The sequence below is a fragment of the Salvelinus alpinus genome, chromosome 29 (assembly GCF_045679555.1).
Source record: "Salvelinus alpinus chromosome 29, SLU_Salpinus.1, whole genome shotgun sequence".
Taxonomy (NCBI): domain Eukaryota; kingdom Metazoa; phylum Chordata; class Actinopteri; order Salmoniformes; family Salmonidae; genus Salvelinus; species Salvelinus alpinus.
The window spans coordinates 18,308,054-18,330,532 of record NC_092114.1 but is presented as its reverse complement, the minus strand read 5'-3'; the positions used below and the strand labels follow the sequence as shown (position 1 = coordinate 18,330,532).

At 45.1% G+C, this 22,479-nt stretch overlaps 1 protein-coding gene across 3 annotated transcripts in view; it reads right to left on the bottom strand.

Moving 5' to 3' along the window:
• LOC139559195 (collagen alpha-1(XVI) chain-like) overlaps positions 1 to 22,479 on the bottom strand; it is a 136,322-nt gene that overhangs the window by 96,884 nt on the left and 16,959 nt on the right. For all 3 annotated transcript variants that reach the window (XM_071374972.1, XM_071374969.1, XM_071374973.1), the window contains exons 3-9: positions 20,385 to 20,453; positions 20,023 to 20,140; positions 13,832 to 13,955; positions 11,147 to 11,428; positions 9,742 to 9,822; positions 6,798 to 6,872; positions 2,182 to 2,214 (exon numbers count right to left, since the gene is read on the bottom strand). In XM_071374972.1, coding sequence (XP_071231073.1) covers positions 2,182 to 2,214; positions 6,798 to 6,872; positions 9,742 to 9,822; positions 11,147 to 11,428; positions 13,832 to 13,955; positions 20,023 to 20,140; positions 20,385 to 20,453 — 782 coding nt within the window. The remainder of the gene's footprint in view (positions 1 to 2,181; positions 2,215 to 6,797; positions 6,873 to 9,741; positions 9,823 to 11,146; positions 11,429 to 13,831; positions 13,956 to 20,022; positions 20,141 to 20,384; positions 20,454 to 22,479) is intronic.

Sequence of the window (22,479 nt, the reverse complement as noted above, 5' to 3'; positions counted from 1 at the left end):
AGTTATTATTTCTTTCATCACATTCCCAGTGGGTCAGAAGTTTACATACACTCAATTAGTATTTGGTAGCATTGCCTTTAAATTGTTTAACTTGGGTCACACGTTTCGGGGAGCCTTCCAGAAGCTTAACACAATAAATTGGGTGAATTTTGGCACATTCCTCCTGACAGAGCTGGTGTAACGGAGTCAGGTTTGTAGGCCTCCTTGCTCGCAAACGCTTTTGCGAGCAAGGGTTGAGGTCAGGGCTTTGTGATGGCAATTCCAATACCTTCACTTTGTTGTCCGTAAGCCATTTTGCCACAACTTTGGAAGTATGCTTGGGATCATTGTCCATTTGGAAGACCCATTTGCGACTAAGCTTAAACTTCCTGACTGATGTCTTGAGATGTTGCTTCAATATATCCACATCACTTTCCTGCCTCATGATGCCATTCATTTTGTGAAGTGCACCAGTCTCTCCTGCAGCAAAGCACCCCCACAACATGATGCTGCCACCCCCGAGCTTCACGGTTGGGATGGTGTTCTTCGGCTTGCAAGCATCCCCCTTTTTCCGCCAAACTTAACAATGGTCATTTTGGTCAAACAGTTCTATTTTTGTTTCATCAGACCAGAGACATTTTGCCTAAAAGTATGATCTTTGTCCCCATGTGCAGTTGCAAACGGTAGTCTGGCTTTTTTATGGCGGTTTTGGAGCAGTGGCTTCTTCATTGCTGAGCGGCCTTTCAGGTTATGTCGATATATGACTCGTTTCACTGTGGATATAGATACTTTTGTACTTGTTTCCTCCAGCATCTTTACAAGGTCCTTTGCTCCTGTTCTGGGATTGATTTGCACTTTTCGCACCAAAGTACGTTCATCTCTAGGAGACAGAACGCGTCTCCTTCCTGAGCGGTATGACGGCTGCGTGATCCCATGGTGTTTATACTTGCGTACTATTGTTTGTACAGATGAACGTGGTACCTTCAGGCGTTTGGAAATTGCTCCCAAGGATGAAACAGCCTTGCGAAGGTCTACAATTTCTTGGTCTTGGCTGTTATTTTGATTTTCCCATGATGCCAAGCAAAGAGGCACTGAGTTTGAAGGTAGGCCTTGAAATACATCCACAGGTACACCTCCAATTTACTCAAATAATGTCAATTAGCCTATCAGAAGCTTCTAAAGCCATGACATAATTTTCTGGTATTTTCCAAGCTGTTTAAAGGCACCGTCAACTTAGTGTATGTAAACTTCTGACTTGTGAATTGTGATACAGTGAATTCTAAGTGAAATAATCTGTCCGTAAACAATTGTTGGAACAATTACTTGTGTCATGCACAAAGTAGATGTCCTAACCGACTTGCCAAAACTATAGTTTGTTAACATGAAATTTATGGAGTGGTTGAAAAACGATTTTTTATGACTCCAACCTAAGTGTACGTAAACTTCCGACTTCAACTGTATATACCCCCCACTACTAATTGCGTTGGTTCATAGCTGTGAAAGTCTTCCAATAGAGAGAGATAATTCTGTCTCATTATATTCAGTCGTAGTTCCTCTACAGCGACTAGAGCTATGTTTCGACACAGGTAATATCCTGCATTACACTGAGCCATGGGAAATGAGTAAAACATTAGTAAGGACACTAAGGAATGCAGTAATGGAGTGTCTGGAGTTTTATATGCTACTGCATATGTAAACAGAATTCTGCTACTGTTGGAGAATGACAAAATGAATAGGCAGCAATAGAGCAACTCCCCAAATAGCCAAGGTGTATAATGTTCAAATCACTCCACTGTCAGTAGCAGAGCTGTGTGTGTGTGTGTGTGTGTGTGTGTGTGTGTGTGTGTGTGTGTGTGTATGTGTGTGTCACACCATCTCACACTGTTACCCTCCTTCTCTGCCCTTTCTTGGAGTACAGTAACTGGCCTGGTATTTGGGTCACCAGCCGCTGGCATAAACAAATACCTTGCTCTGATTGGCCCATACCGCCTACATATGGTCTTTCTGATTGGACGCCAACTGACAAACGTAAGTCTCTCCTCAGCTTCTTCAGTAATATAGGATCAAGGTTGTGGTTGTGTGTATGTGTGCTTGTCTTTCTGTCTTTGTGTGTCTGTGTGCCTGTATGTGTGTGTGTGCGTGTGTGTGTGTGTGTGTGTGTGTGTGTGTGTGTGTGTGTGTGTCTGTGTGATTGAAACATACCTTTTCTGCCAGACCCTGGGATCCAAGGATTTCCTGAGAGAGAGAGAGAGGAAAAGAGAGGGGGAGAGGGACATGAAAACATGAACTCTGCAATTTTAGAACGATATGGACCTTTCGTGACTTGAACCATTAGAAGACAGGTACAACATTGACCCATTAGAAGACAGGTACAACATTGAACCATTAGAAGACAGGTACAACATTGAATCATTAGAAGACAGGTACAACATTGAACCATTAGAAGACAGGTACAACATTGAACCATTAGAAGACAGGTACAACATTGACCCATTAGAAGACAGGTACAACATTGACCCATTAGAAGACAGGTACAACATTGAATCATTAGAAGACAGGTACAACACTGAACCATTAGAAGACAGGTACAACATTGAACCATTAGAAGACAGGAACAACATTGAACCATTAGAAGACAGGTACAACATTGAATCATTAGAAGACAGGTACAACATTGAACCATTAGAAAACAGGAACAACATTGAACCATTAGAAGACAGGTACAACATTGAACCATTAGAAGACAGGTACAACACTGAACCATTAGAAGACAGGTACAACATTGAACCATTAGAAGACAGGAACAACATTGAACCATTAGAAGACAGGTACAACATTGAATCATTAGAAGACAGGTACAACATTGAACCATTAGAAAACAGGAACAACATTGAACCATTAGAAAACAGGAACAACATTGAACCATTAGAAGACAGGTACAACATTAGAAGACAGGAACAACATTGAACCATTAGAAGACAGGTACAACATTGAACCATTAGAAGACAGGTACAACATTGAACCATTAGAAGACAGGTACAACATTGAACCATTAGAAGACAGGAACAACATTGAACCATTAGAAGACAGGAACAACATTAGAAGACAGGTACAACATTGAACTATTAGAAGACAGGTACAACATTGAACCATTAGAAGACAGGTACAACATTGAACCATTAGAAGACAGGAACAACATTGAACCATTAGAAGACAGGTACAACATTAGAAGACAGGTACAACATTGAACCATTAGAAGACAGGTACAACATTGAACTATTAGAAGACAGGTACAACATTGAACCATTAGAAGACAGGTACAACATTGAACCATTAGAAGACAGGTACAACATTGAACCATTAGAAGACAGGAACAACATTGAACCATTAGAAGACAGGTACAACATTAGAAGACAGGTACAACATTGAACCATTAGAAGACAGGTACAACATTGAACCATTAGAAGACAGGTACAACATTGGACCATTAGAAGACAGGTACAACATTGAACCATTAGAAGACAGGTACAACATTAGAAGACAGGTACAACATTGAACCATTAGAAGACAGGTACAACATTGAACCATTAGAAGACAGGTACAACATTAGAAGACAGGTACAACATTGAACCATTAGAAGACAGGTACAACATCGAACCATTAGAAGACAGGTACAACATTGAATCATTAGAAGACAGGTACAACATTGAATCATTAGAAGACAGGTACAACATTGAACCATTAGAAGACATGTACAACATTGAACCATTAGAAGACAGGTACAACATTGAACCATTAGAAGACAGGTACAACATTGAACCATTAGAAGACAGGAACAACATTGAACCATTAGAAGACAGGTACAACATTGAACCATTAGAAGACAGGAACAACATTGACCCATTAGAAGACAGGTACAACATTGAACTATTAGAAGACAGGTACAACATTGAACCATTAGAAGACAGGTTCAACATTAGAAGACAGGAACAACATTGAACCATTAGAAGACAGGAACAACATTGACACATTAGAAGACAGGTACAACATTGAACCATTAGAAGACAGGTACAACATTGAACCATTAGAAGACAGGTACAACATTGAACCATTAGAAGACAGGTACAACATTGAACCATTAGAAGACAGGTACAACATTGAACCATTAGAAGACAGGTACAAAATTGAACCATTAGAAGACAGGTACAACATTGAACCATTAGAAGACAGGAACAACATTGAACCATTAGAAGACAGGTACAACATTGAACCATTAGAAGACAGGAACAACATTGACCCATTAGAAGACAGGTACAACATTGAACCATTAGAAGACAGGTACAACATTGAACCATTAGAAGACAGGTACAACATTGAACCATTAGAAGACAGGTACAACATTGAACCATTAGAAGACAGGTACAACATTGAACCATTAGAAGACAGGTACAAAATTGAACCATTAGAAGACAGGTACAACATTGAACCATTAGAAGACAGGAACAACATTGAACCATTAGAAGACAGGTACAACATTGAATCATTAGAAGACAGGTACAACATTGACCCATTAGAAGACAGGAACAACATTGACCCATTAGAAGACAGGAACAACATTGACCCATTAGAAGACAGGTACAACATTGACCCATTAGAAGACAGGAACAACATTGACCCATTAGAAGACAGGAACAACATTGACCCATTAGAAGACAGGTACAACATTGACCCATTAGAAGACAGGTACAACATTGACCCATTAGAAGACAGGTACAACATTAGAAGACAGGTACAACATTGAACCATTAGAAGACAGGTACAACATTGAACCATTAGAAGACAGGAACAACATTGAACTATTAGAAGACAGGTACAACATTGACCCATTAGAAGACAGGTACAACATTAGAAGACAGGTTCAACATTGACCCATTAGAAGACAGGTACAACATTAGAAGACAGGAACAACATTGAACCATTAGAAGACAGGTACAACATTGACCCATTAGAAGACAGGTACAACATTAGAAGACAGGTACAACATTAGAAGACAGGAACAACATTGAACCATTAGAAGACAGGTACAACATTGACCCATTAGAAGACAGGTACAACATTGACCCATTAGAAGACAGGTACAACATTAGAAGACAGGTACAACATTAGAAGACAGGAACAACATTGAACTATTAGAAGACAGGAACAACATTGAACTATTAGAAGACAGGAACAACATTGAACTATTAGAAGACAGGAACAACACTGTTGGACCAACCATGAACCTGCTTCCAGTATGAAAAGTAACAGCTTTTCTTTTCTTTTGATTTTAAAAAGTTTCCTTTTTGAAGACGCAATGGTAATTATGTAGTGACGTGATGCTCTTACGAAGCCAACATTTAAACAGAATCTAATTAGAATTCTATGGCATTTTTTGCAGGTAAATGCACACCACTGAAGCTAGCTGCTACCATTACATATCCCTGCATCAGCAGCAGAACAGAGAGTGGATGAAGAAAGATATCTAAACTGACATACTGGTGTAGATCAGTTTTAATACTGCAGATAGACTGTGGCTTCCATCAGTGTAACTGTCTGCATCATTTCCAATCCCCCATATTTTTTTATAAATATTTTCCTTTATAATTTCCCCTTAACCCTACCACCCCTCCCCTAGTTGGAGTAAACTAATGGGGAAAGAGGGATACCTAGTCAGTTGTACAACTGAATGCATTCAACTGAAATGTGACTTCCACATTTAACCCAACCCCTCTGAATCAGAGAGGTGCGGGGTCTGCCTTAATCGATAAACACATCTTTGGCCCCCGGGGAACAGTGGATTGCTCAGGGGCAGAACGACAGATTTTTACCTCGTCAGCTTTCAGCTAAAAGACAACAACACTTCTACTTCCAGATTATACTATCTACATTTTATGGACACAGACAGATGTTTTTTATCCAGAGTGCATTTTAAAGAGAAAAATAATGAAAGGAGAAGAAGAGGGATGAGGAGAGGTGAAGTAGATCACTAATAAACCCTGATGCCCAGAGAGAGAGAGACTTCCTTATATTGTCCATCATCGATCATCAGCTGTTATTTCATTGGTTAGTGCTATCACTGCCAGACACAGACCTGCATCTCATTACAAACTCAGACAGCAGTTTAACAGTCAGTGTGCCACAACAACTATGAGCTCACCCACTCACCATGTATGTACACGCACACACACACACACACACACACACACACACACACACACACACACACACACACACACACACACACACACACACACACACACACACACACACACACACACACACACACACACACACACACACACACACACACACACACACACACACACACAGCTCTGTTCCTGTTATTGTGTCTCTGGCAAGGCAACAGTATTCTCTGGGATTGATTACTCCTGTCTGTAGTCTGCCAGAGCTCTGAGTTAACAACAGCTCACCAAAAGACAAACAGCCTAATGAATGGATGAATGGAAAATGATGGCATTAATATAAATGATGATGAGACAGGATGATTTGGCTTCACAACATAATGAAATAGTATTATCTATCTGGCAATCTAGCACCGCTGCAAGTGTTGAAAAAAATCATATTTCTCAATAGTGTTCGTGGAGGTCATCATGATACTGTTGATTCCATCAATCTCTCGATTGGTTAGATCACTGCTTATTAGGGGAGGACCAATGAATAACAGGAGAACCAATAGAATGTTTTGGTAGAAGCGTTCCCCTACCAGTCAGTACTTGGTGTTGTTGGTCTGCCTGCTGGTATATCTGAGTGTGTATTACCTGGTTAAAGGCAAGGACCGGCTGCTCTAGGTCATTCTCGGCAGCGCGACGACTCTTGGGGGCGTCAGGGGGGCACTGAGAAAGAGAGAGCGAGAGAGAGAGAGGAGCCATGGGTCAAAGGTGAAAAGCTAGCCTACAGGTAGCAAACATCAATTGGGGATTGTGTATCGTGAACTGCCTGGAAACATCTGAACTGAAAAGCTAAACTGAAGACAAAGTAATCTAACACTGTTTCCATATTTTGAGAGGTTTTCCATGGCAACAAAGGAAATCAACAACAGGAACTTTAGCCCCCTCGGACACTCCATGTCTAGCCATAAAATATACCACTCTCTTTATCAGCTGTCTTTTCAGAACTCTGTTGGTGGGATGTGTGTGTGTGTGGGTGGGTGTGGGTGCGTGCGTGCGTGTCTGTGGTGTATGTGCATGTTTTTGTGCAGCTCCTGTTCAAGTTGTAAACACTGCTTGCGGGGAGCCCTGTAGCAGACAGCTCAGAGAGAAGGAGAAGAGAGAAGGTGGTCTGTCTCTTCCTCTCCTCCTCCTCCATACATCACTTCATCAATTCTAGAGGGGTCTGAAAGTCTACTCGGCTGTTCTGAAGGTGTTCTGAAGGTGTTCTGAAGGTGTTCTGAAGATGTTCTGAAGATGCTATGAAGGTGTTCTGAAGGTGTTCTGAAGATGTTCTGAAGATGTTCTGAAGATGTTCTGAAGATGCTATGAAGGTGTTCTGAAGGTGTTCTGAAGGTGTTCTGAAGGTGTTCTGAAGATGTTCTGAAGATGCTATGAAGGTGTTCTGAAGGTGTTCTGAAGGTGTTCTGAAGATGTTCTGAAGATGTTCTGAAGGTGTTCTGAAGATGTTCTGAAGGTGTTCTGAAGATGTTCTGAAGGTGTTCTGAAGATGTTCTGAAGGTGTTCTGAAGGTGTTCTGAAGATGTTCTGAAGATGTTCTGAAGGTGTTCTGAAGATGTTCTGAAGGTGTTCTGAAGATGTTCTGAAGGTGTTCTGAAGATGTTCTGAAGGTGTTCTGAAGATGTTCTGAAGATGCTATGAAGGTGTTCTGAAGGTGTTCTGAAGATGTTCTGAAGGTGTTCTGAAGGTGTTCTGAAGGTGTTCTGAAGGTGTTCTGAAGATGCTATGAAGGTGTTCTGAAGGTGTTCTGAAGATGTTCTGAAGATGTTCTGAAGGTGTTCTGAAGATGTTCTGAAGGTGTTCTGAAGATGTTCTGAAGGTGTTCTGAAGATGTTCTGAAGATGTTCTGAAGATGTTCTGAAGGTGTTCTGAAGATGTTCTGAAGGTGTTCTGAAGATGTTCTGAAGGTGTTCTGAAGATGTTCTGAAGGTGTTCTGAAGGTGTTCTGAAGATGTTCTGAAGGTGTTCTGAAGATGTTCTGAAGGTGTTCTGAAGGTGTTCTGAAGATGTTCTGAAGATGTTCTGAAGATGTTCTGAAGGTGTTCTGAAGATGTTCTGAAGGTGTTCTGAAGATGTTCTGAAGGTGTTCTGAAGATGTTCTGAAGGTGTTCTGAAGGTGTTCTGAAGATGTTCTGAAGGTGTTCTGAAGGTGTTCTGAAGGTGTTCTGAAGATGTTCTGAAGGTGTTCTGAAGGTGTTCTGAAGGTGTTCTGAAGGTGTTCTGAAGATGTTCTGAAGATGCTATGAAGGTGTTCTGAAGGTGTTCTGAAGATGTTCTGAAGATGCTCTGAAGGTGTTCTGAAGGTGTTCTGAAGGTGTTCTGAAGGTGTTCTCTCTCTGTTTGCCGGTCTTTCACACACACACAAACAAATAAACACGCAAATATAAGCGTGAGGTACAAGTCCACATATGACTCGTTTCAGGAAACTAGGCGTTTGTCGCGCGTCACTACATAAACGTAAACATTTTTATCAAAATGCGTTTTTTGGCATGTGAACTTTCATGTGCCTGAATAGGAAACGTGTATGCCATCTGTAAATACAAATACAAGCCTAGTTGGTTTAGCCGCCGATAAAGCCAGGAACCTTCCCGCTAGCCATGATTGGTTGAGATGAGTGGGCTGGAGAGATGACGTTGGATTGGTCTGCCATGTAGCACTCGTCTGTCTATAACATGAGCTGGTCAGTTTGTGTACATTTTTTACATTTTAGTCATTTAGCAGACGCTCTTATCCAGAGCGACTTACAGTAGACTGCATATATTTTATTACATTTACATACTGAGACAAGGATATCCCTACCGGCCAAACCCTCCCTAACCCGGACGACGCTATGCCAATTGTGCGTCGCCCCACGGACCTCCCGGTTGCGGCCGGCTGCGACAGAGCCTGGGCGTGAACCCAGAGACTCTGGTGGCGCAGCTAGCACTGCGATGCAGTGCCCTAGACCACTGCGCCACCCGGTACACCCGTGTAGTCCCAGGGTCCTTAGCTTATTGATGAGCGTTGAGGGCACTATGGTGTTGAACGCTGAGCTGTAGTCAACGAATAGCATTCTCACATAGGTATTCCTTTTCTCCAGGTGGAAAAGGGCAGTGTGGAGTGCAATAGAGATTGCATTATCTATGGATCTGTTTGGGCGGTATGCAAATTGGAGTGGAGGTCCAGGGTGTCAGGGATGATGGTTTTAATGTGAGCCATGACCAGCCTTTCAAAGCGTTAAATGGCTATAGATGTGAGTGCTACGGGGCAGTAGTCATTTAGACAGGTTATCTTGGCACAGGGACTATGCGTGATGGTTGGTGTTTAGAAAGGTTGTGGGAGTGTTATGTAATGGTTGTGGGAGTGTTATGTAATGGTTGTGGGAGTGTTGTGTGATGGTTTGTGTGATGGTTGTGGGAGTGTTGTTTAATCGTTGTGGGAGTGTTATGTAATGGTTGTGGTAGTGTTGTGCGCTGGTTGTGGGAGTGTTGCGTGATGGTTATGGGAGTGTTGTTTGATGGTTGTGGGAGTGTTGTTTGATGGTTGGTGTTCTCACCCTAGCACCAGGTATCTCACAGCAGGACTCCTGAATGGCCAGGGAGGCGTCACAATACACCATCACCTGCTGAATGTCCATCTGAGAGACAAGAGAGACGCAGAAGACAGGGGGCAGGGAGAACAGAGTAAGAGAGAGAGAAAGAGAGAGAAAGAGGGGGAGATAAATCTTGTTAGAGACAGCTCACTACAACCCCCCTTCTACAGCCATGACCATCACCCTCAAATATCCCTGTCCCCTCATCCCGCCCTTTACACATCTCCCCTCCTCCCCCTCTCCCTCCATCTCTCCCCTCCTCCCACCTCTCCCTCCATCGCTCCCCTCCTCCCACCTCTCCCTCCATCTCTCCCCTCCTCCCACCTCTCCCTCCATCTCTCCCCTCCTCACACCTCTCCCTCCATCTCTCCCCTCCTCCCTCCGCTCCACCACTCCCTCCACATCTCCCCTCCTCCCACCTCTCCCTCCATATCTTCCCTCCTCCCACCTCTCCCTCCATCTCTCCCCTCCTCCCACCTCTCCCTCCATATCTTCCCTCCTCCCACCTCTCCCTCCATCTCTCCCCTCCATCTCTCCCCCCGCTCCACCATTCCCTCCATCTCTCCCCTCCTCCCACCTCTCCCTCCATCTCTCCCCTCCTCCCACCTCTCCCTCCATCTCTCCCCTCCTCCCACCTCTCCCTCCATCTCTCCCCTCCTCCCACCTCTCCCTCCACATCTCCCCTCCTCCCACCTCTCCCTCCATATCTTTCCTCCTCCCACGTCTCCAGACATCTCTCCCCTCCTCCCACCCTCTCCACCTCTCCCTCCATCTCTCCCCTCCTCCCCCCGCTCCACCATTCCCTCCATCTCTCCCCTCCTCCCACCCTCTCTATCCATCTCTCCCCTCCTCCCACCCTCTCCACCTCTCCCTCCATCTCTCCCCTCCTCCCCCCACTCCACCATTCCCTCCATATCTGCCCTCCTCCCACCCTCTCTATCCATCTCTCCCCTCCTCCCACCCTCTCCACCTCTCCCTCCATCTCTCCCCTCCTCCCCCCACTCCACCATTCCCTCCATCTCTCCCCTCCTCCCACCCTCTCCACCTCTCCCTCCATATCTGCCCTCCTCCCACATCTCCCTCCATATCTGCCCTCCTCCCACCCTCTCCATCCATCTCTCCCCTCCTCCCACCGTCTCTACCTCTCCCTCCATCTCTCCCCTCCTCCCACCCTCTACACCTCTCCCTCCATCTCTCCCCTCCTCCCACCCTCTACACCTCTCCCTCCATCTCTCCCCTCCTCCCACCCTCTACACCTCTCCCTCCATCTCTCTACTCCCCACATACAGGTTGACCCAACCCAATCTACCAACTTCCCACCAAAATCCCCCCCCCCCCCATCCTCTCCTTTCCTGGTCCACCTCCATACCTCCACAGCGGCAGCATCTGTTGCCCTGATGCCCAGTAGGGTGTGTCCCTTGGTCGATAGCTCGCCGCGGGGCTCCAGGGGCTTGGTCTGGATGGAGCTGCAGTCTACATGTAGAGAGGCTGCCCTCTGCTGGACGCTGAGGGCCAGTTTGTGCCAACCACTGTCCAGGATAGACTCCACGCCCTCCCCCCTGAACACACACCCAACTGGCTCACCCAGGGGGTCGGCCCCCCATGCACGCAGGGACAGGGTGGCATCAGGACCATTCAGGTCAAGGGAGAACTGGGGGAGTGGGGGAGGATGGTTGGGAGAAGAAAGGAGGAGAGAGAGGGAGAGTGGGGGAGAGGCAGGAGAGGGGAGAAGAATTGAGACAGGAAAAAACAGTTGGGTCATTATCCATTTCTGATTGGGAAAGAACACCTCTCACCTCCTCCCTCGTTCCTCTTCCCTCGTTCCTCTTCCCTCGTTCCTACCACTATAGTGTCTACAGAGCTGAAGGAATATTGTAGGTATTGCTGAAGCCAATGGTTCATTGAATATGTCTATCCATTCCCAAGCAGTAATCCGCTATGAGAAGGAGCTACAGACAGAAGTTCAGTACAGTCCTATGCGTTGGGTCTCAAAGTGGGCTACATAGAACACTCTGCAAAGTTAACAAACACATGGACAAAGGCAACTAATTATTGCCCATGAAAACACACAATCAATCATGTATAATGAGTTGGTTTGCCCTCAATTCATCCTATACATGCTGAATAGCATTTAAATTTGTTTGCAGATTGATTATAGATGTGAGACACTCTTCATCATAGAAGTAAGATGAATAATAATGAGAATAATAACGAGAATGATAATGAGAATGATAATGAGAGAACAACAGAAACAGAGAGAGGAGAAGACAAAGGGAGGATAGAGTGGAGAGATGGAGGACAGGACCTAGGAGGGGTGGAAAGAGAGAGAGAGGAGAGATGGAGGACAGGATACAGGAGGGATGGAAAGAGAGAGAGAGGAAAGATGGAGGACAGGAGATAGGAAGGGTGGAAAGAGAGAGAGAGGAGAGATGGAGGACAGGAGATAGGAGGGGTAGAAAGAGAGAGGGGATAGATGGAGGACAGGAGATAGGAGGGGGTAGAAAGAGAGAGAGAGAGAGAGGAGAGAGGGAGGACATGGGACAGGAGGGGGTACAAAGAGAGAGAGATGAGAAATGGAGGAGAGGAGATAGGAGGGGTGGAAAGAGAGAGAGAGGAGAGCTGGAGGACAGGAGACAGGATGGGTGGAAAGAGAGAGGGGATAGATGGAGGACAGGAGATAGGAGGGGGTGGAAAGAGAGAGAGAGAGAGAGAGAGAGAGAGAGAGAGAGAGAGAGAGAGAGAGAGGAGAGAGGGAGGACATGAGACAGGAGGGGGTAGAAAGAGAGAGAGATGAGAAATGGAGGAGAGGAGATAGGAGGGGTGGAAAGAGAGAGAGAGGAGAGCTGGAGGACAGGAGACAGGATGGGTGGAAAGAGAGAGTGGGGAGATGGAGGACAGGACATAGGAGGGGTGCAAAGAGAGAGGAGAGATGGAGGACAAGAGACAGGAGGTTGTGGAAAGAGATAGAGAGGATAGATGGAGGACAGGACATAGGAGGGGTAGAAAGAGAGAGTGGAGAGATGGAGGACAGGAGATAGGAGGGGGTGGAAAGAGAGAGAGAGGAGAGATGGAGGACATGAGCCATGAGGGGGTGGAAAGAGAGAGAGAGGAGAGATGTAGGACATGAGCCATGAGGGGGTGGAAAGAGAAAGAGGAGAGATGGAGGACATGAGCCATGAGGGGGTGGAAAGAGAAAGAGGAGAGATGGAGGACAGGAGACAGGAGGGGGTGGAAAGATGGATGACAGTTGATAGGAGGGGGTGGAAATAGAGCGAGAGGAGAGATGCAGGACAGGAGATAGGAGGGGTGGAAAGAGATAAAGAGAGATAGAGGACAGGAGACAGTAGGGGGTGGAAAGAGAGAGAGGAGATATGGAGGATAGGAGAAAGGGGTGGAAAGAGAGTGGAGAGATGGAGGACAGGAGGCAGGAGGGGTGGAAAGAGAGAGAGAGGAGATATGGAGGACAGGAGAAAGGGGTGGAAAGAGAGTGGAGGACAGGAGGACAGGAGATAGAAGGGGGTGGAAAGAAAGAGAGTGGAGAGATGGAGGACAGGAGGGGTGGAAGGAGATAGAGAGGAGAGATGGAGGACAGGAGACAGGAGGGGGTGGAATGAGAGGGAGAGAGAGAGAGAGAGAGTGGAGAGATGAGGGACAGGAGATAGGAGGGGTGGAGAGAGGAGAGATGGAGGACAGGAGATAGGAGGGGGTGGAAAGAGAGGAGGGAGATGGAGGACAGGCGATATGAGGGGGTGGAAAGAGATAGAGAGGAGAAATGAAGGAAGAAGCAGAAAATAGATGGGGTATGCAGGGAGGAATAGAGGAGAGAGCAGAAGAGAGAAAGAGAGAGGGAGGCAGATAGAGGGAGACAGAGAGATAGAGAGAAAGCTAGAAAGAGTGAGAGAGAGAGTTATAGAGGAGAGAGCAGAAGAGAGAGAGAGAGAAGACAGCAGGATAGAGAGAGATGGAGAGGACAGAAGAGAGACGATAAGGGATAAGAGTGATGAATAGAAGGAGGAGAGAGATGAAAGAGGTAGATGAAAAGAGGATTGTATACCTGTGGGTATCCCTGTTCATCAGAGATCTGGAAGAGGTAGATGTTGTCCCTCAGTGTTTTCTTCTTGAGGAGCAAAGTGAAGACCAGTGTGAACTCATCAGGAAGACCATGGGGGAACACCTGACTGAGAAAACACACTGTTAGACACACAAACGGATACACACAGATATGCACACTAATAGACATCACTAATAGACATACACACAACACACACATACTGTACATACAGACACACACACAGACACACACACACACACACACACACACACACACACACACACACACACACACACACACACACACACACACACACACACACACACACACACACACACACACACACACACACACACACACACACACACACACACACACACACACATTCATCAAGTGTGTGTATGTTAGCGCTGAGACACAGAGAGACAGAGAGGGAGATATACAGAATGTGTGTGTGTGTGTGTGTGTGTGTGTGTGTGTGTGTGTGTGTGTGTGTGTGTGTGTGTGTGTGTGTGTGTGTGTGTGTGTGTGTGTCTGTGTGTGTGTGTGTATGTGTGTGTGTGTGTGTGTCTGCGTGTGTGTCTGCGTGTGTGTCTACGTGTGTGCGTGTGTGTGTATGTGTGTGTGTGTGTGTGTGTGTGTGTGTGTGTGTGTGTGTGTCTGCGTGTGTGTCTGCGTGTGTGTCTACGTGTGTGCGTGTGTGTGTGTGTGTTTGTGTGTGTGTGTGTGTGTGTGTATGTGTCTGCGTGTGTGTCTGCGTGTGTGTCTACGTGTGTGTGTGTCTGCGTGTGTGTCTGCGTGTGTGTCTACGTGTGTGCGTGTGTGTGTGTGTGTGTGTGTGTGTTTGTGTGTATGTGTGTATGTGTGTATGTGGCCAGCGCTATAATGGAGAAATGGTAGATAATAACCCCTGACAATTATTATCATAGAGGTAAAGATGGAGGTAGAGGTATAGGTAGAGGTAAAGGCAGAGGTAGAAGAAGAGGTAGAGGCAGAGGTAACGGCAGAGGTAGAGGTATAGGTAGAGGTATAGGTAGAGGTAGAAGAAGAGGTAGAGGCAGAGGTAACGGCAGAGGTAGAGGTAGAGGTATAGGTAGAGGTAGAAGAAGAGGTAGAGGCAGAGGTAACGGCAGAGGTAGAGGTAGAGGTAGAGGTGAGAGAGAGGTAGAGGTAGAGGTAGAGATAGAGGTAGAGGTAAAGGCAGAGGTAGAGGTAGAGTTAGAGGTAAAGGCAGAGGTGAGTGAGAGGTAGAGGTAGAGATAGAGGTAGAGGTAAATTCAGAAGTAGAAGCAGAAGTAGAGGTAGAGGTATAGGTAGAGGTAAAGGCAGAAGTAGAGGTAGAGTTAGGGGTAGAGGTAAAGGCAGAGGTAGAGTTAGAGGTAAAGGCAGAGGTAGAGGTAGAGGTAAAGGCAGAGGTAGAGGTAAAAGCCCAGGTGAGAGAGAGGTAGAGGTAGAGGTAGAGGCAACAATGAGGTAGAGGTAGAGGTAAAGGTAAAGGCAGAAGTAGAGGTAGAGGTAAAGGCAGGGTTGTAACAGAGACAGGGTTGTAACAGGGACAGGGTTGTAACAGAGACAGGGTTGTAACAGGGACGGGGTTGTAAAAGAGTCATTCCAAAAGCCAACATCTGTGTTTCACTCCCTCTCACCCTTGACCTGAAGTTTTACTAGTTTAACAACATTTACATTTAAGTCATTTAGCAGACACTCTTATCCAGAGCGACTTACAAATTGGAAAGTTCATACATATTCATCCTGGTCCCCCCGTGGGGAATGAACCCACAACCCTGGCGTTGCAAGCGCCATGCTCTACCAACTGAGCCACACGGGACCATACAACAAACACACATGCATTTTAGCACACACACATTCACACACGCATGCAAACACATATGCAAACACACACATACAAATTCGGGTAGAAAAAATATACTAACACACTTGCACACACACACATGCTTGTGCACACACAGACAGAAACACAAATCAATCAGACAGATTCAGACTTCCCCCACTCAGAAGCGGAATTTACACACTGCTGTTCACCTCATCAAAGATGGAGGGAGAGAGAGAGAGACAGTGAGAGAGAGAGAGATAAAGACGAGAGAGAGAGAGAGAGCAAGAGAGAGAGAGAGAGAGAGAGAGAGAGAGAGAGAGAGAGAGAGAGAGAGAGAGAGAGAGAGAGAGAGAGAGAGAGAGAAGAGAGAGAGAGAGAGAGAGAGAGAGAGAGAGAGAGAGAGAGAGAGAGAGAGAGAGAGAGAGAGATATAGAGAGAGAGAGAGAGAGAGAGAGAGAGAGAGAGAGAGAGAGAGAGAGAGAGAGAGAGAGAGAGAGAGAGAGAGAGAGAGAGAGAGAGAGAGAGAGAGAGAGAGAGAGAGAGAGCTTATTTATTTTAACTTGTGTGCTTTAACCATTTGTACATTGTTACAACACTGTATATATATAATATGACATTTGTAATGTCTTTATTGTTTTGAAACTTCTGTATGTGTAATGTTTACTGTTAATTTGTATTGTTTATTTCACTTTTGTATAATATCTACCTCACTTGCTTTGGCAATGTTAACACATGTTTCCCATGCCAATAAAGCCCCTTGAATTGAAATTGAATTGAGAGAGAGAGAGAGAGAGAGAGAGAGAGAGAGAGAGAGAGAGAGAGAGAGAGAGAGAGAGAGAGAGAGAGAGAGAGAGAGAGAGAGAGAGAGAGAGAGAGAGAGAGAGAGAGAGAGAGAGAGAGAGAGAGAGAGACCGTGAAAGAAAGAAAGAAAGAACCCTTTTGGGTTCCAGGTACAACCCTTTTGGGTTCTATGCAGAATCCTCTGTGGAAAGGGTTCTACATGGAACCCAAAAGGGTTCTACCTTGAACCAAAAAGGGTTCTTCAAAGTGTTCTATGGGGACAACTGAAGAACCCTTTTAAGTTCTAGGTAGACCCTTTATTTAAGAGTGTAGGTCTACTTTCATGACGCTCCTTTCAAACTCTTACTAGGAATTATCTCATGACATTTTAAAAGACGGGGGAACAGTGGAGCTGTGCCAGTCTGAGCTACACACACTCACACACACACACAAACACACACACTCGTTCCTACACTTGTTTATTAATTTGTTTCCCCTCTCCACCCCTCCGTTGAGAGACAGAGCCACGTATACAAAGTGTTTTAAACCAGAGAGGAGAGGAATCTGCTCACAGACAGCCTCTTATCCTTCACTTTATTTATGTGGGAGGGGAGGGGAGAGAGAGAGGGAGGGGAGAGAGAGAGGGGGAGAGAGAGGAGGGGGGGAGAGAGGGAGGGGAGAGTGAGAGGGGGGAGAGAGAGAGAGGGATGGGAGAGAGGGTGGAGAGAGAGGGGGGGAGAGAGAGAGGGAGGGGAGAGAGAGAAGGGGGGGGGGGAGAGAGAGGGAGGGGAGAGAGAGAGGGGAGAGAGGGGGGGGGAGAGGGAGGGGAGAGTGAGGGGAGAGAGAGAGGAGGGGAGAGAGAGGGAGAAAGAGAAGAAAAGCAAGCAGATGTTTCCATATGTATGTATTTATTTATGTCTCTAGAAGAGAGATGGAAGAGGGGGAAGAATGAGAGAGAGAGAGAGAGAGAGAGAGAGAGAGAGAGAGAGAGAGAGAGAGAGAGAGAGAGAGAGAGAGAGAGAGAGAGAGAGAGAGAGAGAGAGAGAGAGAGAGAGAGAGAGAGAGAGAGAGAGAGAGAGAGAGAGAGAGAGAATTATTGTTTATTTCACTTTCGTATATTATCTACTTCACTTGCTTCGGCAATGTTAACATATGTTTTCCGTGCCAATAAAGCCCTTGAATTGAATTGAATTGAGTGAGAGAGAAAAGAACACTCAAGTGTTATCTGAAGAAAGTGTGTTTACATAAGAGAACTTTCCATCTCACAACCAACAGTAATATGACTCCGAGTACAATCAGATCAGATACATATATGTTGTATTGTCACATCACAGGATAGGAGCAGTGAAATGTGTTGTTTTATAGGGTCAGCTATATTAGTACAGTTCCAAAGTACAACATCAAGAACTCCCAAAAAGAAAAAGTAAATGGACACGTTCTCTGCTCTTCATTGTATTGGGATCAAAACAGCCTGAGGATTTTTCTCTTGGCAGTCAACGCTACTGATTTCCTGACCTGCTAAATTCTGTCTGTATATCCAGAGTGACTCAAGACATTATTAACGCTGTGACACATTGAGCATACAACGTCTGCTCTAAAATTACGTGCAGGGGGAGATATACTGTACTAGTCAAGAGTTTGGACACACCTACTTATTCAATGTTTTTTCTTTATTTTTACTATTTTCTACATTGTAGAATAATAGTGAAGACATAAAAACTATGAAATAACATATATGGAATCAAGTAGTAACCAAAAAAAGTGTTAAACAAATCAAAATATATTTAAGATTTTAGATTCTTCAAAGTAGCCACCCTTTGCCTTGATGACAGCTTTGCACACTTTTTTTGAAACTTTATTTTACTACATAAAGGTCTACTTACTCTGCTGGCATCTTGGCCCAGTTTATGCCCTCATTTGCAGTGCAAACCATAACGAATTACTATGGGAATAAATGGAAGAGGCAAGTGGAAGGGGAGAAAAGTAATGAACTTCTCAGTCGGCCCTGGAGGCCTTTTGAAAACATGTTTTCACAAGGGCTATTAGCAGGACAATAGACACGATGTGGTCCCAAAAACACATGGACATAGGGTCCATCATATCTCTTGATGATGATCGGTCTCGGGCCGATTCCGGTGTGAGTTATCTGGCCTAAATCTATTACTTGGGGCTCGGGCCGATAGTGGCAGATGATTACACGGGCTGCTTTATATAATTAACACTTCATTATTTATTTATTTTTCTATATTTTATCATTGTTTATGTAATCAAAACATAAAATGAACATTTAAATTAAATACTTTAAGAGTCCTGTAGTATTTTAGTATTTTGATATTTTGTGCAAGGCAATTGATCAGCATTAAAACCTTTGTGGATGGGGCCTCCTGGGTGGCGCAGTGGTCTAAGACACTGCATCACAGTGCAACCTGCATTGCTACAGATGCTGGTTCCAGCCATGACCGGGAGACCCATGAGGCGAAGCACAGTTGGCCCAGCGTCTGGGTTAGGGGAGGGCTTGGCCCTCTTAAAACAGGGAGAGAAAATAAGCGTAGCGAGGCTGTGAAATTTTGAATGAAGTGTTTGGTTTTGCAAGAGATGTGACGTTTTGCATGTTGTGTGTGTTTTGGGGTTTTGTGTGTAGAGTCTACAGAAAAGGAGCCATAGTTTCAGAAATCATGTGGAAGCAATTGTCAAAAACTGTAAATAACGTGCCATAGAATTCTGCAGCAGCCCGCAAGGTGTGCTGCAGTATGACGCTACTTTTACAAGAAGAACTACTGTACCTGGGGGGGACTTCACCCCAGAGCAACACTGTTAAGGTGTTCTGCAGTATGATGCTAAGAAGAACTACTGTACCTAGGGGGGACTTCACCCCAGAGCAACACTGTTAAGGTGTGCTGCAGTATGACGCTAAGAAGAACTACTTAAGGGGGGACTTCACCCCAGAGCAACACTGTTAAGGTGTGCTGCAGTATGACGCTAAGAAGAACTACTGTAGGGGGGACTTCACCCCAGAGCAACACTGTTAAGGTGTGCTGCAGTATGACGCTAAGAAGAACTACTGTAGGGGGGACTTCACCCCAGAGCAACACTGTTAAGGTGTGCTGCAGTATGACGCCAAGAAGAACTACTGTACCTGGGGGGGACTTCACCCCAGAGCAACACTGTTAAGGTGTTCTGCAGTATGATGCTAAGAAGAACTACTGTACCTAGAGGGGACTTCACCCCAGAGCAACACTGTTAAGGTTGCCACATGTGTATTTACACACAGAGTAGCCACAGCAAACGTTGGTTTCACAGACATACTGTTCAAACAGCGCCCACCTCCACTCACACACTATGTGACGGGAAAAGAGAGAGAGCTGGAGAGGAAGACAGAGACAGAGAGAGACAGAGACAGAGGAAGACAGATGTAGTGATGGAGGGGTGAGGACATACAGTACTCTCTGGAGCTGATGAGATGGGAAAAGAAAGAGTAGGAGGGTAATGAGAGATACAGAGAGAGAGAGAGAGAGAGAGAGAGAGAGAGAGAGAGAGAGAGAGAGAGAGAGAGAGTAATGATAGAGGGATGAGGACCTACTCTGTGGGGTGAATGAGTGCTGTCTTGCCCAGTCGGAGGATAACAGGCCCTCGGGGGTTACGGATCTTCTTGATTGCAGGAGTCTTGAGCAGGGAGAAGCGCCGCACCAGATTGTAACCTGCATCACATCCATCACAACATGAATCCCCAGGCAAGGCAGAGTAATCAGAGAGGAGCCCCAGTAGATCACAAAGGATCAAAAACTAATCAGAGAGGAGCCCCAGTAGATCACAAAGGATCAACAAAGGGAGTAGTACTGTCTTACTATGTTTCGTATGTGTCGGTGTGTGTGTGTGTGTCTGTGTGTGTGTGTGTCGGTGTGTGTCGGTGTGTGTGTGTGTGTGTGTGTGTGTGTTATGTACCTGTGATGTTGTGTCTGGCAGTCTGAGGGAACTTCCAGTCATCTACCTGTTGGGAGGGGCATCGTACTTCTGGAGAGAGAGGATGAGAGAGAGGAGAGTAAAAAAGAGGGATGGACAAAATACTGTACATACATACATTCAATACACGCACGTCAAAATACGCATGAAGAACAAGTAAATTAATGAATGGAAACAGAGCGCGGTAAAAACATGATATAACAACAAATCCTCTGTCCAGTGTCTGTGTTCTTTTGCCCATCTTAATCTTTTCTTTTTATTGGCCAGTCTCAGATATGGCTTTTTCTATGCAACTCTGCCTAAAAGGCCAGCATCCCAGAGTCGCCTCTTCACTGTTGACATTGAGACTGGTGTTTTGCAGGTTTTGCGGGTACTATTCAACGAAGCTGTCAGTTGAGGACTTGTGAGGCGTCTGTTTCTCAAACTAGACACTCTAATGTACTTGTCTTCTTGCTCAGTTGTGCACCGGGGCCTCCCACTCCTCTTTCTATTCTGGTTAGAGACAGTTTGCACTGTTCTGTGAGTACATAGCGCTGTACGAGATCCTTGGCAATTTCTCGCATGGAATAGCCTTTATTTCTCAGAACAAGAATAGACTGATGAGTTTCAGAAGAAAATTATTTGTTTCTGACCATTTCGAGCCTGTAATAGAACCCACAAATGCTGATGCTCCAGATAATCAACTAGTGTGTTAAAGGCCAGTTTTATTGCTTCTTTAATCAGCATGACAGTTTTCAGCTGTGCTAACATAATTGCATAAGGGTTTTCTAATGATCAGTTACCCTTTTAAAATTATAAACTTGGATTAGCTAACACAACGTGCCATTGGAACACAGGAGTGATGGTTGCTTCTAATGGGCCTCTGAACGCCTATGTAGATATTCCACAAAAAATCTGCCATTTCCAGCTACAATAGTCATTTACAACATTAACAATGTCTACACTGTACTTCTGGTCAATTCGATGTTATTTTAATGGACAAAAAATGTGCTTTTCTTTCAAAAACAAGGACATTTCTAAGTGACCCCAAACGTTTGAACGGTAGTGTGTATACAGTGGCTTGCGAAAGTATTCAACCCCTTTGGCAACCTGGAATTAAAATTGATTTTTTGGGGGTTTGTATCATTTGATTTACACAACATGCCTACCACTTTGAAGATGCTAAATCTTTTTTATTGTGAAACAAACCAGAAATAAGACAAAAAAACTGAAAACTTGAGGGTGCATAACTATTCACCCCCCCAAAGTCAATACTTTGTAGAGCCACCTTTTGCAGAAATTACAGCTTCAAGTCTCTTGGGGTATGTCTCTATAAGCTTGGCACATCTAGCTCCTGTGATTTTTGCCCATTCTTCAAGGCAAAACTGCTCCAGCTCCTTCAAGTTGGATGGGTTCCGCAGGTGTACAGCAATCTTTAAGTCATACTACAGATTCTCAATTGGATTGAGGTCTGGGCTTTGACTAGGCCATTCCAAGACATTTAAATGTTTCCCCCTAAACCACTCAAGTGTTGCTTTAGCAGTATGCTAAGTGTCATTGTCCTGCTGGAAGGTGAACCTCCATCCCAGTCTCAAATCTCTGAAAGACTGGAACAGTTTTCCCTCAAGAATTTCCCTGTATTTAGCGTCATCCATCATTCCTTCAATTCTGACCAGTTTCCCAGTCCCTGCTGATGAAAAACATCCCCACAGCATGATGCTGCCACCACCGTGGGGATGATGTTCTCGGGGTGATGAGAGGTGTTGGGTTTACTTGATGGCCAAAAAGCTAAATTTTAGTCTCATCTGACCAGAGTAAATTCTTCCATATGTTTGGGGAGTCTTCCACATGCCTTTTGGAGAACACCAAATGTGTTTGCTTATTTTTTTCTCTAAGCAATGGCTTTTTTTTGGCCACTCTTCCATAAAGCCCAGCTCTGTGGAGTGTACGGCATAAAGTGGTCTTATGGACAGATATTCCAATCTCCGCTGTGGAGCTTTGCAGCTCCTTCAGGGTTATCTTTGGTCTCTTTGTTGCCTTTCTGGTTAATGCCCTCCTTGCCTGTTCCATGAGTTTTGGTGGGTGGCCTTCTCTTGGC